General features: G+C 41.1%; 1 protein-coding gene across 1 annotated transcript in view; it reads left to right on the forward strand.

Annotated features, from left to right (window-relative positions):
• The first annotated feature begins 8,021 nt into the window (after positions 1-8,021).
• The window catches only part of LOC102974617 (WASH complex subunit 2), a 56,948-nt gene continuing 44,846 nt past the window's right edge, over positions 8,022-20,123 (forward strand). Inside the window, exons 1-5 of the mRNA XM_028480939.2 lie at positions 8,022-8,125; positions 8,211-8,333; positions 9,118-9,282; positions 15,370-15,432; positions 17,479-17,652. Of these exons, the coding sequence (XP_028336740.1) occupies positions 8,123-8,125; positions 8,211-8,333; positions 9,118-9,282; positions 15,370-15,432; positions 17,479-17,652 (528 nt within the window). The 5' untranslated portion in view covers positions 8,022-8,122. The remainder of the gene's footprint in view (positions 8,126-8,210; positions 8,334-9,117; positions 9,283-15,369; positions 15,433-17,478; positions 17,653-20,123) is intronic.

Genomic DNA, 20,123 nt, shown 5'->3' on the forward strand with positions numbered 1-20,123 from the left:
TTAATTGTACATAACACTGTGAAATACGGATTATTGTCCTTTTTACAGATGAGAAAACTGAGGCACAAAAAATTTGTTCTCTCCATAAGTGAAGTTTTTGCATGTAGTTTTTATTTTTACACAAAGCATGTTGTATTTTTATTAAAATAGTGAGTTATTAGGATATATTAAGCATTAATTCTAAAACAAATTTTGTAGCATCACGAATCACACTATATTGTGAATTTAGATCACACAATCATTTATTAGATGGTGGTTTACTGAAGTCCAGTGCTAAGCTCATGATTACTCTGTTCTCTGAGTACTTAGTACACAATTGTGCACTGTTGCGGTTCTTAAATACTCATTGCTTTATCGATATTTATTAATTTTATAATATATGCAAAAATGATAATTTTTTTCCATATAAGAACGGTATTATCACTTTGTAACATAAAATAGTTCAGTTAAATGGTCTAAGAATTCACCATTGCTTAGTTGTTAAGAACCAGCACCCTGGAGCCAGATGGTCTGGATTCAAGTACTGGCTCTATTATTTGTGAGCTGTGTGACCTTGAGCAAGTTATTTACCCTCTCTGTGCCTCAGTTTCTTTACCTTAAAATGAGGAGTAATGCAGACAAACCTAAATTTTGTAGAATGGGGACATTCTACAAAATGACTGGCCAGTACTTTCCAAGTATCAAGGTCATGAAAGGAAAATTTTAAAAATAACAAGACAAAAGAACCATCCCAGATTAAAGGAGACTAAAGAGACACAACAACCGAATGCAATGTGAGCTGTTAGGTGGGCTGCTGGGGCAGGAAAAGGCATTAGAGGGACAAATAATAATTGGCTATATGAATATACCAGCTCCCTCCCCCCCGCCCAGAGAGATAGAATTCTGAGGAGTGTGTTTTGCGGTGCCTTCCAAAGACTCCCTACAGGAGAAGGCTCCAATCACTCACTGTGATAGCTTGATTCTTAATACGTCCTTTATTGGCTGCTGCCTTCCATTCTCTGTTTCCTCACTCCCTGCCCAGTGTTCACTCTACCTCCCCAATAAACTACCTGCTCTGAAGTCCTTGTTGCAAGGTCAGCTCCTAAGGGAAGTGAAACTAGGACATTTTGTTCCACTGATATAAAGCACAAAAATAGCTAGAATTAATCTATGCTATTAGAAGTCTGGGTAGAGCTGACTGGGGACAGAAGTGGGGCTCCTGGGGTGTTTGTAATGTTCTGTTTCTTGATCTATATGACTTTGTTCCATTTGTGAAAATTAGCTGAGCTGTATAGCTACAATAGGTGCTCTTTTCTGTAGGTATATTATAATCCCCCCCCAAAATAATAATTCTGTTAGTTTTGGCAGAGGTTTTTTTTTGTGTTTTTTTTTTGGTGAAGGAATGGTAAAAATTCTTACTCATTGGCTTGGCAATGAACACAGGGATAATACATTTATATTAGCTAAAACAACAAATCATTTTTATAATTATTTTTCTGGTTCACATATGGTCAGTAAATGAGAAGAAGCAAAGGCCAAAGAGATGAGAACTTGGGCCCAAATGGCAAAGGAGAAGACAAGAAAAAGAAGATAAAGATGGCATAGTAGTCACAGATCAAGAAAGAGACAAAAGGAAGCAAGAGACAACAAGAAAAGATAGAAACACAGATGTTTTATCTCCATAGGGTCAGAATAGGTTATAAAGCTTCCTTTCCAGGAAGACAAATATCATATGATGTCAATTAAATGTGGAATATAAAATCAAAGACAAAACCAAGCAAGCAAACAACGCTCCTCCTCAAAATGAACTCGGACATACAGAGAACAGATTGGTGGTTGCCACAGGCAGAGGGTGGGGGGTGTGAGAAATGGGTGAAGGAGGTCAAAAGGTACAGACTTCCAGTTATAAAATAAATAAGTCATGGGGATGTAATTTACAGCATGGTGACTATAATTAATAATACTTATTTTATATTTGAAGGTTGCCAAGAGAGTAATCTTAAAAGTTCTCATCACAAGAAAAAAATTTGTAACTATGTGTGGTGATGGATGTTAAGTTGACCTGCTGTGGCGATCCATTTTGCAATATACACGAATATCAAATCATTATGTTGTACACCTGAAACTAATATAATGTGATATGTCGATTATACCTCAAACAATTTTTTAAAAAGACTCCTTTCCAAAGCTTAGAAGCACAGACATTCATAAAATGACCTCTATTTCTTACACTCAACAAAGAAAAATCCCTAAACTCTTTTCTTACATTCAATAAAGAAAAATTTCATTGAAGAAAACTGCAGAATCAGTCCCAGTTACAAAGGAAGTGCATCTCTTTTCGAAGCATCACGTTATCATCCTGTGGCCTTTTGCCAGAGGACTCAAGATTTATAGCCAAGGCAGAGAGGATATTTCCCACTGGCACCTGCCTGGTGGTTTAAGTGTTAAACCTAAGCCTCAGAGGAGAAAGTCCCCATTCCTGTTGCAGATTGTAATGAGAGACAAGGAGGGAGATATCTGAACCAGCTCTGTGAATTTTATTTTAGGTTGGACTGAGCAACAATATGCACATCAAAAAACAAGCAGATTGGCCTTCCCTGGTGGCGCAGTGGTTAAGAGTCTGGCTGCCAATGCAAGGGACACGGGTTCGTGCCCCGGTCCGGGAAGATCCCACATGCCATGGAGCGGCTAGGCCCGTGAGCCATGACCGCTGAGCCTGCGCGTCCGGAGCCTGTGCTCCACAACGGGAGAGGCCACAACAGTGAGAGGCCCGCGTAACGCAAAACAACAACAACAACAACAACAAAAACACAGAATGAAAGGTACAGAATTAGTTTATACATGTAAAACCACATAAATAAATACTGTGTGTGTAGATAGATAGACAGAGAGACACATGTACATAAACACCTAGAGAAAGCTCTGAAGGCTTAAACATCAGACTCAGAGTTAAGATCACCTCTGAGTGGATGAGATGAGATGAGATGAAGAGTGGAGTGAGTGGTGTGTGCTGGCTTGTGGGGAGAGTTTGGGGTGGGGTAGATGCAAGGGCTTTAGTCTTCTTTGTAAAGTCTGATTTTACTTTCAAAGAAATATTTGTGTATTATTGGTTGAATGAGTTTGATTACAGTTTTTTTCTTCCTCTGGATGTGCCTGCCTTTGCACAAATGGCAGATTTGCTAACCTAGGCTATCTAGGCATTCAGGGAACGGGCTGAGTAGGCACAAGTGGTTTACCAACCCTTGCACAACAGGATTTATGACCTCTCTTCTCCCTCCCTTCTACCCCACAGTACTCCCCAGATGCTGGAATCTTAAGGAAGGAAACGGGGCTGCCATATCCAGCTGTGGACTAAGGATGGTAGCACCCACTCTTGAATAAGCAGGTTACCAGCACCCCGCTAAGTGAAGCTGTATGTTTGTGTGTGTGTGTGTGTGTGTGTGTGTACGCGCACGTGTGTGCTGGAAAGTCGTCTTTTATGTAAGTACGCTGGAAAAATTATACTTCAGGTAAGGTTTCAGGGGCACAATGAACCCTACAGCTTCTAAACTATTAAAGATTTTTTTGTGACCTCCCTTGAGCTATCCACTTTCTGAGCTCTAATGTGCAACATCAAGAAAAGGAGGAACCTTCTCCTCTTTGGCAATGAGAAGTTGGAAACACAGCCAGAACAACTCTTTATGTCACTGATTAGTCTCAGGCTTATGCATTTTGCTATTTTAAATTTCTGCCTTATTTCAAACCAACTGCTTATGAATCTTTCCATTTGGCAACCTGGAAATATTTAATTAGAGCTCTTCTATAATGATGTTGTTGTAGAAGTAAAATACTTAGGACAACATCAAAAACAACAATTCTTTCTGGTTCTCCAAATTCCACGCCGCAAAGTCCAGTGTGTTTCCTCTCTTTCTCTCTGACCCCACGGCTCTCAGAACTTTCTCCATACTCTGAAACCCCAGTAGTACGTTATAATCTGCAGGATCCATTTGGAATTTACAATATTGAATTCCTATAGTATTGCCAATTGTATTGTACCACTGGTTCCTTCTATGTTTCTGTTTCTTTCTCTCCTTTGAAGTTCCTAATGCAGTGGTTGATTGGTTACTTGATTGATTAGAATCTGGAAGTAGCTGGTGTATAATCATCATTAATGCTTGGTTCCCTGAGCTAGTGTTGGCTAGGTGCCTGGGACAATGTCTGGGCAGACCCCTCATCTTCTCCCCTGTGGTCCATTAGCCCAGGATGTTGCAAGGAAATTGTGGGGAGTCCTGCTGAGCCTGAGCCTCCCTAAAGCCAACAGTCCGAGAGGGCTACTTCAGTTTCTAAGCCTAAGCACTTTTCTTCCATTACCACCCAAGGAGTTTGGCCCCAATACAACCCGCTCCCACCAAGGATCCACTACATAATTTGTGGGGCCCAGTTCCCTGCCTCCATGGGGGCTTCCAGAAGCAAGTCCTGGCCTCTCTCCACTATGACAGCTCTTTCTTAGTCATTTTCCATATGACACAGAGACACACTGGCTGTCAAGGTTAGTACCATGGAGCTGCACTGTTCCCGGAACACTTAGCCTGGCTCTTTATCCCAACATTCTATAATTTCAGGAGGCTGGGCATCACCTAGGAGCTTGTCAGAAATGCAGTGTCTCAGGCCCCATCTCAGACCTATTCATTTAGAATCTGCTTTTTAACAAGATCCCTGGCAGACACCTGGGCACAGAAACTCAGATTAAGCTCAGATAAGCTTAGATTAAGGCTCTAGGCCTGGGATCTCCCCTGATACAGTTGACTTCACAAATACCATGGCAGAAAACTCCTCTAGGATTTTCACTGGTTGACAGTTTTAATCATGTAAGTATAGTAAGAGAATGACCAGTATGACAGGTAGATTTATCTGAATTCTCAGGCATGGTTATTGCAGTGCAAGATCTCTTTAACATGAACAAATTCAATACAAAGCATGACTCAAAAACATTTGAAGAATACTAGTAAAGAGAGTAAGATTGAACACACAGGAAGGGGAGTTCAAAACAGCACCATCCCAGGAGAAGCAGGAAAGGTTCAATCAAGAACATAGTGGTCACTGGCCTTGGGCGAAAGGGGGGATGACTCTTCCAGAGACTGAAAGAAAGGAGTGGAGGCAGCATGTAGCCTGCTGTTTTTGTTTGCCTAGCATCCCTTCTTCCTGCTTTTGGTAACAGTCCCAACTTTTTGTTTGGGGACCATTTCTGTCCATTCTATGTGGTCTTGGTAGAAAAGCCAATTAGGGGAGTGGGAATCTGACCCAAGGGAACCTAATGAGATTCTATTTATCTCAGGAATGTGAAATTCAGAGGAGGAAATCAAGAAGAGAAATGACTGGAGCTGAGTCCTTCTAGTGGCAGGGGCTCAGAGGAGATTTCCCTAGGTTCCTCTGCTTTATGCTCTTCCCAAGACCAGTGTCTGCTTGCTTTCCTTAAGTTCTGTGAGCTCTGCAATATCTTTCCCCCAAATTCTGGTTTGTTTGAGTTTGCCAGTCAAATTATGTTGTGTGCAAAAAAAGAACTGTATAAGATACAGAAGGTGTAGACATAGAAACATTTTAAGTTGAGGTGAGAAGTCTGTTTTCTCTGGCAGAGGCAAATAGGATGGATAGTTTGAACCACATGGTAAAGGTATGGAAGGGATCTAATCAAGGATAAGTACATAGAGCAAGTATAAGTAAAAGGACTGCCAGTCAGTGCTGAGGGGCCAGCTAAGTTTGCAGAATATGAAATCGCAGTGATTTCCTTGAGTAACCTAGGTGTAGGAAAGGAGAGAGGGCATAGTTGGACTGATTCAAAGCTAGGAGTTAGCAGAGACCATGTGTCAGAAACATAAGGTGGGGATATTAAAGGGCTGTCAAGAGAAGTTGAAGGGTAATATCATGGGCTGCAGGCAGGACAAGCAAGGAAATGAAGCTAAGAGGGTGAAATGGGGAGGAGGGGCACTGAGAGACTGAGGCTTGGGTTAGTTGAGAACAGACCAGGGAATAAGAGAGAGACTTGGAAGTTTAAGAGGCTGCTCTATTGCAGTCCAGATTTAAAAGTCAGAAAGTTTCAGCTGCTAAGGTCCAGGGTGTGGGTAATCCACGGACTTTGAGAATTTGAATGTAGATTAAGGTTATTAAGGCACATTGAGGCCAGGGTCATCCACACGGCCACTGAAGTTGACCATGATGATGTTATATAAGATGTAAGTTTGGTAACTGGCTCACCTCAATTTTACCAACCAAGTTCTTAAGTGGTTTTATTTAAAAATATTTTAAATGAATGTATGGGAATGGCCAGGAGGTTGGTAGACTGCAATTTAAAAATAAAGTTCCTTCAAGAAACTACTAGATAACATAATGGCTAATGGTGTGGGTTCCTGGCTCTGCTCCTTTACTGGCTGTCTAACCCTGAGTAAGTTACTTATCCTCCCTGTGCCTCAGTTTCCTCAACTATAAAATGATCATAAGACTACCCGCCTCACAAAGTCATTGTGAGAATTAAATGAATTAACATGTATAAAGTGGTAAATGCTGAGCACTTCGTAAATGTTAGGTATTGTTATTAAAGAGGAGACATTATAAATAAACTATAATATAATGTGATACTCTATGATGAATATTTGTACAAGCATGTAGAAAATAACTGAGGGGGGGCACTTAAAACTATCCTTGGGATAACCAGGGAAGTCTTCAGTAAAGAGACAGAAGCAAAAACAAAACAAAGTCCAAGAGTTTGATAAACAAAGGGCATAGGGGAAGTGGTAGGATCTATGTTCAATGCTCACAGTATGACAGGCACCATGCTATTTTACAAATATTACCACATTTAACACCACATCCCTGCAAGACATGTAACTTCCTTTCACTGAGGAAAACTCACAGGGATTAAATAACTTGGACACACAGGAATGGAAAGAAATTGGAATCTTCATTTTAAAAAGCAAGTTGGTCTGGAAGAAGAAGAACTCTGCAGAGGGGCCTTCAAGGAAGTGTGAGGTGGAATAGGTAAATCACTGAGCGCTCGTGGGAAGCTGGGAAAGTTGAGGATGGATTCACATGCAGGGATCAGATTATAAATGGCTTTTGCCTGTCATATGAGAAGTTTGGACTTGAGTCTGAGGGCAATGCAGAGGGAGTAAAGGATGTTTAAGGAGGCCCTACACAGTGAGCTGAAACCGAGCACGTCGTTAAAAGTACGATGACAGCCAGATACATCAATCTCCAGTAAATCTGGGCTGACCCCCAGACACGCAGAGGAGACTCAGCAAGGAAGAGGAGCAGCGGCGAGCTCTTCCTCCTTCCACATCGCCGGTTGTTTAAAGCCCCTAGGCTTGTTCTCCCACACCTCCTTTTGGCTCCTCTCTCTAAACATACCTGGCTGCCTGCGTGCTTCCAGGGCTAACCACGCGCCTCCACCTGCGCCCTCCAGCTGAAGCGCAACCCGGCCGACCCACCCCTTCAGCGCCCCCTGGCGTCTGCACACTTGCTCTCTTTTTTTTTTTAGTGAAATAATTTTTAAAAAAATTTATTTTATTGAAGTATAGTTGATTTACTGCGTTGTTTTAATTTCTTCTGTATAGCAAAGTGACTCAGTTATACATATATAAACTTTTTTTTCATATTCTTTTCCATTATTACTTACCACAGGATATTGAATATAGTTCCCTGTATTATACAGTAGGACCTTATTCATCCATTCTGTATGTAATAGTTTGCATCTGCTAACCCCAAACTCCCAGTCCATCCTTCCCCCACCCTCCCTTCCCCTTGGCAACTACAAGTCTGTTCTCTGTAACTGTTAGTCTGTTTCACAGTTCATTTGTGTCATATTTTAGGTTCCAAATATGTGATATCAAATGATATTTGCCTTTCTCTTTCTGACTTACTTCTCTCAGTATGATAGTCTGTTAAGTCCACCCATGGGACAGCAGGGCTCTTCTAATTCGCGTACCTCAGAGAGCGGCCCGTCCTCCTTCCGCAGCGCCCCGCATCCGGTCACATGAGGGGCAGGTCACCTGCTCTCTGGTCACGTGAGGCCGGTCACGTGCCAGGGCCGCACCGCTAGCTTCCGGAGACTTTCGGGGCTTAGCGGGTGCGGTCCTGCGGCTCCCTGAGCCCACCGAACTGCACAGCCAGAATGGTGAGGGCGGGGGTTCGGGTTAGGGTTTGGCCCTGACCGCTGCCTCTCCGGAGCTCAGCCCCTCTTCTCGTCCTTCCCGCTGCAGATGAACGGGACCACCCCCGACCAGGAGCGGCCGCCGGTGTCCGAGCCCGTGTGGGAGCGGCCCTGGTCGGTGGAGGAGATCCGCAGGAACAGCCAGAGCTGGTCGCTGGCAGCCGACGCCGGCGTGAGAGGCGGGCCCCAGGGATTGGAGGGGAGGGCGGGCCTGCTGGGGTGATGCGCGGCCTGCGAGCGGGACGACGGGAGCCCCCAGTCCCCCTCCACCCAGTCGATCCTGTTGCCTCTCATTGACTCAATAACGTCCCTTCTCGCCCTCGAAAACTCCCGGGTGGTAGTCCCAAGGCACTTGGGCGGAGGCGGGCTGGTTGACCTTAGTTTAGCCCTCTCAGTGCTCCCACTCGGACTGCGGCCCTTCCTTGTTTGGGTTTTCTAGCCAGGCGCCCAACTCCACGCTCAGCAGGGATCGGCTTCCGCCACCTCGCAGGCTTACATGGCACTAGTTAGGCTATTCCATGTTGCGACCTGGACTGAGTGGAGCGGTAGACAAACCAGTATATGGATATCCTTGAGTTGGACTCTTTAGGCCGGGGGCCCAATAAGCTCAGAACTGTGATTCCAAAGTTCCATTTGAATAGGATTTTTGGGTAAGAGTAGTGGTTTGTTATTTTTCCCTTTGTCTCTGATCCCTGTAGAATGACAACCAAACAGGATTTTTAAATTCCTCGAGAAACGAGATAGCTAGTATCCATTGACTCATTGCCACTGTTCTGATGAGCTTTCTTAATGTTTTTCGATGCTATTTGGTCTTGGTACTGTCAAAAGCAGCATCCCTTTTACATTCCAGCATACGGGCGCACACACAGGCGAAAGGAAATGGGTTCTTTTCTGTTTTGACACGCAGAATAGGTGCATATAATACTGATACTACTGTATGTTTGTTTTTTGAATAGTTACTACGGTTTCTTCAGGAATTTTCACAACAGACTATCTCTAGGACCCATGAAATCAAGAAACAAGTGGATGGACTAATTCGGGAAACTAAAGCCACAGATTGTCGACTACATAATATCTTCAATGACTTCCTTATGCTGTCTAATACCCAATTCATTGAGAACGTGAGTTACTTAGTTACATCAGACTTATAAAAATAATACTGTTAGAAGGAGCAAGAGTCACTGTGATACTAAGTGACCCGTTTTTAGGTTCTCTTAAATTTTGGTGAATTAGTAGTTCTTGGTGATTGATGCCCCCCCTTTTTATTAGTAAAGTTTATTTTTTTTCAAGCCTTTGAAAAAAGCCTAAAGATAAAACTTCCTCATATTCCAGTGTTTTCATTGATTTTTAGTTTTGATGTAGACTGCTGAATTGCATGGCACTCCAACAAGTTTTGTTATGAGCATGCTCTGTAAGGAAAGCCATACACCTGGTCTGATCCTCTGGACACCATCAGGTTATTGATTGTATCCATTATGTCCTGATAAGTTACATTAAAGGCATGTGTGTGTCTACTTGGAATATTCTCAACTAACGTTTTGTTATGATGGCTGAACCTATGCCATAGAATCAGCTCTAAACAGATTATTGAGCTTTAACCCAAGTGCTATTTTGTCTATATATTTATCGAATTTCTAGGTGCTAGGTTTCTAGGAATACATAGATAAATTAGACAGAGCCCCTCCTTAGAGAAGATAACAATCTTCCATAATAGTGTAATTCCAGAATAAAAAGGAAGCAAGTGTGGCTGGAGCCCAGTGACTGTAGGGGAGATTGTTAACAGAGGATGGAGAGGAAGCTTAGATAAGCTGGTCTGTATTTCTCATAGGGCGGCTAACTTTCTGAGTATCGGTGTTAGTTAATCTGTGAAAAGAGAATTAGTAAGGTAGGCTATCTCCTGAGATTGTTAGATGCAAAGTAATAAAAAAAGATTTCAAAAATTGCAAGATTATACAAAGCCCACGATTTAGGATTGTTAAGAAGAGATTAAATATTGTCATGCAGGTATCTTATGCAGCATGTTTGTACATTTTTAGTAGTTCAGGTTGAAATGCCACTACTAGGCTTTTTGGGGAAGCTGTGTAGGCTTTTTGGGGAAGCTGTGTGTAAAATAAAGATCTTAATAAAGGTCTTAAATATCTCTTTGCCAGTAGGTTTAAAATGTAACAAATATTCTAGTCAACTCTGTAGTCATTTTCTGGTTGTCTACACAGAATGTCCATGCTTGGTCCTGAGCATCTTTTGCATTGGAAGAGGCAGTTTACAGGACTCTCATCTGTACTTTACTGGTGTATGCAGCCCCATCACTTTTTCATCATGCTGAATTCCGTGTCCTTTTGAATATACCTGTTGCTCTCATTCTGTACCTTTCTTGCTGGATCAGGTGCTTAGCTCTTCTCTGCAGTCAGTGTTGCAGCCCTAGACTGGGCAAGGAATAGAATTGGGAGGCTTCTTTTGTACCTGATGTGCCTGTACCACATTGGTACTGGATTGGTACCCGACTGATACTTTGGGGGTGAGGGGCATCATAAGCTTCTTTTTCTGAATCATAACCTTCAGTTCTTTTTCTTTTCTCTAGCTCTTCTTTTCTGGCCAAGTTTTCTTAGCTTCTGAGTTTCCCATAATCTAGTTTTTGTGGGTGGTTTTTTTTGTTTGTTTGTTTTTGTCGATTATTTTTTAGTAATAGTTCTTTATTTCTGTTCACTTCTTGGAGTCCCTACTTTCTATCCATCTCTCCATCCCCTTAGTCCTTATGCCTCTTCCCCTTCCATTCTGCAGCCAAATTCCCCTTTAGATGTGCCTGTTGCCACTGCTAAATCAAACTGCTTCCCAGTTCTCCCTATAATGCCACGTGTTACGTGTTTTTCCATTTGTGGTAGAGCATGATGATGTTGAGTATGGCTAATGCTTAATAAAACTCTGAAATAAACTACCTGCTGATAATACATTTGGCAGTGATTTGACTTTGCATGTGTTTTCTTCAAACCCTGGCCAGTACTCATGTATTACAATTCTGGCTTAAATGACGGTGCCATTTGGTTTCATGGTAGTTTATTGGAAAGATACGCACAGTCATAGGTTTCTGGGTTTTAGTAATTGACCTAGAGGCAGCCAGTAGATTGCAAACTGCATTAGTTAGTGAAACTGAAGAGCAATCAGGACTTTCCAGGGCAAGAGAAATTAGTGCCTTTAGTAAAGGCTCAAGAGGGGACTCTGAAGGAGGAGAAATGCTGATTAACAGTGGCCAGTGCATCAGTGTGTTATCCGGAGGGAGTACAGTTCTTGAAGCTTCATTAATCTGTTAATTTAGGAATTTTGTCCTGAAACATTAAGTGACCTAGTTAATGACTTCTTTAGTAGCACTTCCCATGATTGTAATTTTACATTTATTGGTATGATTCGATGTGTTGAACTCCCCTACTAAATCAACCCCCATATTTTTGCTAAATGTTGTATTCCTTGGACTCAGAATGAGCCTGATATATAGGGACTCAGTGAATATTTGTATGAATTAATGAGAGATCACAAAAGTGAAAAGGACCAGGGCTGTTTATAACATGTTAAGAAATCTCAGCCCCTCGTCAGCGTTTTCTCTAATTCCCCACCTTCACCTCTTACCTCATCTCCCCAAATGAAGAAAAGATGCTTTGAGGGGAAATATCAACGAAATTTAACAGTTCTGGGAATGGCTACCTGATTTTAAAATGATCAAAAAACCCATGAAACTGTGAGTTGGGTGAAACTGGTAAGGGTGAAGGAAGTTAGCATTGATTTCCTGCTGTGTACTGAGTACTTGAGATGCATGGTCCTGGCCAGCCTCGAAAGATCCCATGGGTTTTATGTATTTGCTGGTTGGTTTCTTAGATGTCATGTTTGGCTTTCCACAGGCTGCTGATCTCTTGTGAGGTAGTTTTTAATGACAAGCAGTAGAAAAAGTAGGGTGTTAATGCTGTTGAGACCTCAGCATGAAGCTCAACCTTTTAGGTTAAGTGGTCTCGCTATTTAAAGTCTGAAGTGACCTTGGTAGCTGCCTTGTCTTTAAGTCTCCATTTTAAGATTTATTTACTTTATTTCTTCCTGCCTTTGAAAATTACTCCCCAAATTTCTGGCCTTTATAGAACAATTTTTTTTTTAAGTATGGAAAAAGAGGCATCATCTGAAATTCTCAGATGCTAAAGGAGAGCCTCTTAACATTTTGACATGTATATTCCAAGTCCATTTTCCATGCAGACATTGGGCTTTAAGTGTTTTCCTTTCCTGTTATAAAAGTAATGAACACTCACTGTAGGAGAGATTGGCATATATAAAAAGTATTAAAGTGTGAAAAAATTAAAACTACAGAAGTCAATTATAATTCCACCACCCCAAATTAACCAGCCACTGTTTTGGCATATTTCTTTCTAAGAGTATATATGTATGTATATAACTTTAACCTTTTCTATATATTGGCAGCTTGCATTTTTCTTAATGTTAATGTATTATTTTATAAGCATTTTAACACATCTGTAAGATTTTGTGAACTTAATTTTTATTGTTTTTATTTCATTATGTGCCTATCATTTAACAATCTCCCGACATCAATTTTTTAAAATAAAATATTTCATGTGTCTAGAAAAGAACAGATAATAGCCACAAATGCTAATAATATACACTACCTTGCATTAACAGATTTTAATATTTTGCCATATTTGCTTAAAAGGCACCAACTCCCATTTTTTCCCTTAATTCTAAATATTTTGGGTGTGGGTTCCTTTGTATCTCTGCCTTTTTACTCTTCTTCTTACCTGGAGAGTATATCTGTGTGTATGTATATCGGTGCAGGTATACGTAATATGAGGTAGGGATCTCATTTGGTTCATTTCCATATGAGTAACTTTTTTTGTGTAGTTCTTTTTAAAAAATAATTAATTAATTAATTTATCTTTTGGCTGCGTTGGGTCTTCGTTGCTGCACACGGGTTTTCTCTAGTTGTGGCGAGCGGGGGCTCCTCTTCGTTGTGATGCGCGGGCTTTTCATTGGGGTGGCTTCTCTTGTTGCGGAGCACGGGCTCTAGGCACGCGGGCTTCTGTAGTTGTGGCTTGCGGGCTCTAGAGCGCAGGCTTAGTAGTTGTTGTGCCTGGGCTTAGTTGTTCCGCGGCATGTGAGATCTTCCCGAACCGGGGCTCGAACCCGTGTGCCCTGCACTGGCAGGTGGATTCTTAACCACTGCGCCATCAGGGAAGCCCTATTGTGTAGTTCTTTTCCTCACTGACTTATGTGTATGAATGCATATGGATAACTTTTATTGTGTAGTTCTTTTCCTCAGTGACTTATATGTTTGAATGTGTGTTTTTGTGAATATAAAATCAAGCTTACATGTAATTGTGGGTCTGTCTCTTGCCTCTGTCTTTTATTATGTTTATCTGCTGTAGTCAGTATCACAATCTTAAATACCAGAGATTTCTAGTAAGTCCTAATAGGGCAAATCCCTGTGACTTCTTTTTATTCAGAATTGTCATGGTCATCCTTGGCTTTTTTCTTTCCTCTGTGAATTTGAGGATTATCTTGCTAAATTCCCCAGAAAATTCTATTAGCACTTTGATTGGAATTGCATAGAATTAACAGATTTGGTGTTTGTGACTTTGCAGTATAAATCTGATGCCATGAGCATCTTATTGTTTGTATTTATTTTTCTTGGAACTAAATTTCAAGAAGTAGAATTCTTGGGTTAGAAGATACGAACATTTAAAAATAACATTGTCTAATCAGATTGGCAGATATTTTTAAAAGGTAGGTAACATGGTTCTACTGCTGACAGAGGTCTGGGAAGTGGGCACTTGAATATGTTGTGGGGACAGTGTGAGTTGCTCCACATTTGTGGCCAGAAATCTGGAGGTAGCTATTAAGTCTAAAAAACAGTTTTGTCCTGTGACTTGGCAATCCTATTTGGGGGAAGCCTATAGAAATAAAAGATCCAGGGCCTAAGAATTTAGTATATGTGCATATGTTTACAGCAGTTTATTTACAACAGCAAAAACTGGAAATCTCCTTAATGTTCCCTAATAGAAAATTATTGAATTAATCATAGTCAAGTTCGTACCATAGAATATTGTGCAGATATAAAAAAGATTGAATCAAATCTATTTGCATTGACCTAGAAGGTGGTTCAGGTAAATACCGAGTGAAGTGGGGCAGAGGAATATCTATAGTATAAGTGCATTTTTATTTAAAAGCAGCAAGAGTGGGAGAACTCTGAATATGTACATATGTCTGTATATATTTGTGTATGTTTCTATGTGGGAAACATAGAGGAGCACACACCAAGCTTAAATTGGTTATTCTGAGGGTTTGGTTGGAGGTAAGGATGGAACAATTTTTAAACACATCTCTTTCACTTATATCTTTATACTGACTTTTTAATTTTTAATTGACTTATAATTCACATACCATAAAGTTCACCCTTTTAAAAAGTGTACAAGTCAATAGGTGTTAGTGTATTCACAAAGTTTTGTAACCATCACCAATATCTAATTCCAGAACATTTTCATCATTGCACTGTTTATAATGAGAATGTTTTACTTTGGAAGTTTAAACAATATATAGTTAAAAAAGGAAATTACAGTGAGTTGCCAGAGTGATAGATCTATTTTGGAAAAGAGTGGCTGCCTGTTCCAGCTGTATGGGTCAGTCCCATGCCTGGCCTTCTGGCAAATCATTAGTGGGCTTGGCCTATCTATTTTCTTATAAATGGGATAATAAAAATTTAGCAACCATTTTAAGCAACAGGATTAAAATAACTTACATTTACCGTTTCCACTGTGCAAAATGTTAGAGCTCTTGTTACCTAGTAGGTAGGTTCTATCACTTGGTATTCTCATAGCCTCACATTTGAGTACCTGTATCATTGCTCTGTCAGCATTAAGTATTAGATTAAACAAGCAAGTGTGAACACCAATTTATTATTGTTTTTGTGACTGTGGTCAACAATGAGATTGAAGGTTTTTTTCTCATGTTTCCTAGTCATTTGTGTCTTTTTTTTAAAACTTAATTTTGGGAGAATTGACTACTGTTCTTTGCTTTTTGCCCTTGACCAGCGGCCTCAGCCATTTGTTGAATAATCATTTCTTCCCCATCTTTGTCTTTTTTAAATAGTGTATTGAATTCTTACCTTGTGATTGATTCCAAATGCTGTTTTGACCATTCCAAACTGAATTTGCTTCTGTATTTAGCGTGTATATGATGAAGAAGTGGAGGAGCCGGTGCTCAAGCCTGAGGCAGAAAAACCAGAACAGGTACTTGCATTAAGTCACTCTTCTGTTGGGCTCCTTTCGAGAAGAAAAGTGGAGATTTGTGATGTGGCTGGTGGAAGGATTGTGGACAGGGAGATGGACACTGGGGGAAATGGGAAAAGCTGCTCCTGACAGCCCAACAATTGAACTCTAGTTTGTTTGTGAAATTTAGTGTATTAAGAAATGTATAGATTAAGTTCCTGAATTCTGGGTTAAGAATAGAGCAGAGGTATGCAGAGATTTTCTGTAAAGGACCAGATAATAAATATTTTGTTTGCTGGCCGCATTGACCTATGTCTCTTGGCTTCTTTTTCTTCTCTTCCTCCTCCCCTTCCCCCTCCTCCGTTAAAAATGTAAAAAACTTTCTTACCTTGAGGGCTATAAAAAACGTAGGCCATGCTGGGCTGTAGTTTGTGAGTTCTTTGAAGATTGTGCTTCCCTATCCTTTCATGACTGCTTTGATTCTTATTCCTACCAGTTTAAAAATGAAAGTAAGATGAAAGCCATATTGCTTGTAACATATGAAGATGTTAGACTAAGAAAGGATATTAGAAACCAGCTACAGTTCTGCCTATTTCTAGCCTTAAAAAACTTTTTAAAAAAACTTTATTTTTATTATTATTATTTTAAAATCTTTATTTTTAATAGTACTCAGGGATTTGCTAACCATTTAAGTGCAATAGTATCTGGTTATACCAAGTCAGGGGTCAATCTGGTTATACCAAGTCAGGGGTCAATTTTTTTTTTTTTTTTTTTTTTTTTGCGGTAGGCGGGCCTCTCACTGTTGTGGCCTCTCCCGTTGCGGAGCACAGGCTCCGGACGCGCAGGCTCAGTGGCCATGGCTTACGGGCCTAGCCGCTCCGCAGCATGTGGGATCCTCCTGGACCGGGGCACGAACCCGTGTCCCCTGCATCGGCAGGCGGACTCTCAACCACTGTGCCACCAGGGAAGCCCAGGGGTCAATTTTAAGGTGATAGCTATTTAGTGAATTATTTTTAAAACATCGATTATATATTTATTTCACAGGCATGTTTTCGCACACTTAGTACAATGTTAGCTATTTAACTCAGAATCAAGCATACCAGAGTGCAGAAAAGATGCAGCCAAAACAAAAAAAGCTAAATTAGAAAGACTTCCACACTTGAGGTAGTATAAAATACTCTTCAGATTTTCCCCTTTGGCTGTCAAAACAACACTGTATGGTTTGGTTCTTTCTGTAATTATGTATCAACTTCTAGAATATTTGTGAGGAGGGGAAATGACACTAAATATATTTTGCAATATTTCTTACAACTGATGACACAGTTGAGTGTATGAGAGCTGCTGTTATAGGAAGTGGAGACCTGTGGAATATTTTCAGCAGGTTGGTGATGTGTACAGAGTTTTGTCGGGGTCGGGGGCATTGTTCTAGGGTGATGTACAGGATAGATTAGAGATGAAACTGACCCTCTCTTGGTTTGAAACAAGTTTATAGAATAATTGTAATTGTCCAGTTATTTTTTTTTAACTGTAATTGAAAAATGACATCTCTGGCTGGGGTATTTTCTTCTAAGTCTTAACTCCTAAAATTGTCCAAAGGATCATTAAGCAAGGTTAGTGGGATACAGCCATGGCAAAGCTAAAAGTCTAGGCCCTTCGTTCCTCCAGTAGCAGGGAGGTGAAGTGCCCCTGGATGTCTTGTGATGTGCCATTCATTATTAAGATTCTTTTACATAGCTTATAAAAGCTGAACCATCACACCATAGTTGTGCTTTTATTTTTGTAGATGATGAACCCGGAGCTTCAGGACCTTACGTAGTTCGATGTGTGTTCAACGCATAGACAAACTTGGGATTTACCACTCCAAAGTCTGTGTTGAGGCATTCAGCAGAATTTGACTTTTAACGTTTTTAATTGTTTAACATTTTAAATTGTTAAGAATTTAACATTTTTAATTAAAATTTGGGGGTTTTTTTGGAGCATGAGTCTAGGCTTTAGCAAACATTCCCAGTGTTTTATTAGGGTGGTATCAGTATACTGGAGATCTTACTGAACAGTATTTTTTCCTAGGAAAAGACCCGGGAACAGAAAGAAGTAGATCTGATTCCTAAAGTCCAGGAGGCTGTGAACTACGGTTTACAAGTGTTGGACAGTGCATTTGAGCAACTAGATATAAAAGCAGGAAACTCAGACTCTGAAGAAGATGATGCTAATGAGCGGGTAGAATTGATCCTTGAGCCAAAGGTAAAGACATTCAGTTGAAATATTTATTGTCACACCTGTTGGGTATTGGGTACTTTACTTGGGCACAGAATTGGTAAGACATGGACTTCACTTCTAGGAAGTGAGGATGTCACTTAGCAGTCTCATACTGACTCCATCAATCAGAAAGAGTTGCTGTACACAAGCGTCGATTGAGCACTTACTAGGTACTAGCATGCCAAGTTGGGGGAGTACAAAGATGCAGGACATGGTTCCTACTCTCAGGATGCTTATTACAGCAGTACCAGATGGTGGGAGAGAGGAGGCTTTACAAGAGTCACCATCATAAGTGCTCTGACTTCTAGCTGGGGAAATTAGGGTGAAGGTGAGATTTGAATTGGGTTTTGAAGGATGAGGAGGCTCATGAGAGGTAGGGATTGTTGGGAACCTGACATTCTGCAGCTTGCACTAAGAGGGAACCTCCAAAGTGTTGAAAGACACGTGGGTTGTTCCCAGGTTTTGGCCAATATGAATAAAGCTGCTATGAGTGTTCACGAAGAAACTATTAGCAGATGTTTATTGCTTTACTGTTACTTTCTCTCAGGCTCAGTAGTAAACACAGGAGGTTGCCTTACTGATTTTGAGAGTCCTTGTGACACATAAGTGCCTTGTGAATTGAAACATGCTGCAAAATCAGTCTCTTCTAGTCCTTCATTTCACTGCACATTTCTCTTCCGATTTGAGCTTATAGCGCCAAGTTGGGGCTGATCCTTTAACCGTGATATGCTCGCCGGCTTGCTTTTTCACTATAGGGATTTAGAAGTCAGCAGCAGACCCTGGGAAGTGTATTGCCTGAGCCACACTTGCTACTTCCAAGTCACACACCACTTTCTCTGTTACAGGAGGACTTTGGAAACAAGCCTCCTAAGTTAGTGAACAATTAGCTCAATTAGCACTTCCATTTCTTTGCACTAAATTGGTTGCTGTTGTATCTTTTACACTAACCTTCCCTAGCTTTCTGTCATTGGTGAAGCATCAGAATTGTTCTTCCCTGCACCCAGGTTCTTTTCTATAGGGGGGAGATATTAAGGCCAAAGGGCCATGCCTCACTGTGAAGATGGGAGGTTGCCCCAGGGTGGAGAGCTTTCTTTTCTTTTCTTTTTTTTTTTTTTCAGGTCTTTTACCTCCTTAGGTACGTTTTTTCCTACGTATTTTATTCTTTTTGTTGCCGTAGTGAATGGGATTGTTTCCTTAATTTCTCTTTCTGATCTTTCGTTGTTAGTGTATAGGAATGCAAGAGATTTCTGTGCATTAATTTTGTATCCTGCAACTTTACCAAATTCATTGATTAGCTCTAGTAGTTTTCTGGTGGCATCTTTAGGATTATCTATGTATGGTATGATGTCATCTGCAAACAGTGAGAGTTTTACTTCTTCTTCCTTTTTTTAAAAAAGTTAATTAATTTTATTTATTCATTTTTGGCTGTGTTGGGTCTTCGTTGCTGCGCATGGGCTTTCTCTAATTATGGTGAGCGGGGGCTACTCTTCGTTGTGGTGCACAGGCTTCCCATTGTGGTGGCTTCTCTTGTTGTGGAGCACAGGCTCTAGGCATGTGGGCTTCAGTAGATGTGGCACACAGGCTCAGTAGTTGTGGCTCGCGGGCTCTAGAGCACAGGCTCAGTAGTTGTGGCGCATGGGCTTAGTTGCTTCGCGGCATGTGGGGTCTTCCCAGACCAGGGCTCAAACCTGTGTCCCCTGCATTGGCAGGCGGATTCTCAACCACTGTGCCACCAGGAAAGCCCTTTACTTCTTTTGGAGTGCCTTCTTTTTTTTTTTTTTCTGTGGTACGCGGGCCTCTCACTGTTGTGGCCTCTCCAGTTGCGGAGCACAGGCTCCGGATGCACAGGCTCAGTGGCCATGGCTCACGGGCCCAGCCGCTCCGTGGCATGTGGGATCCTCCTGGACAGGGGCACGAACCCGTGTCCCTGCATCAGCAGGTGGATTCTCAACCACTGCGCCACCAGGGAAGCCCTGGAGTGCTTTCTTAACTCTAAATTTTTGATGTGTGTGATGGCCTGCAGTGGAAGGATCTCCAACATGTACTATTCTATAGATAGTATCCATTTTGTTTTGTTGTTTTATCAATTCACTTCTCTAAATTCTACAGTGTGAACCTCTGGGGCATATTATTATTCTATTCTTTGGGTTATTTTTTTCTGCTGGGTAGGTAGGTTCTCATCAGTCCGTTGGAGACATTTCTTTAGTTAATTATGTTGACTGTAAATATTTGCCCAGTTGCCACTCTGTTTCTTTTCATCTAGCCCATGCTTTATGTTCTGTGTTCCCGCGTCTCTGCCCTGATGAAGTGTGAAGGAGTCCTCCTCCATTCCCTTCCTTTGTGCCTTACTTGTGTCCTATTTGTACACACGTTCCCCTACCCACCTGCCTTCTCAAGTCATAAAACCATTTGGGTTATTTCCTCATTGTGCTTCTCCAAATTTAGGACTTGGTTCT

The sequence above is a fragment of the Physeter macrocephalus genome, chromosome 20 (assembly GCF_002837175.3).
Source record: "Physeter macrocephalus isolate SW-GA chromosome 20, ASM283717v5, whole genome shotgun sequence".
Classification (NCBI taxonomy): domain Eukaryota; kingdom Metazoa; phylum Chordata; class Mammalia; order Artiodactyla; family Physeteridae; genus Physeter; species Physeter macrocephalus.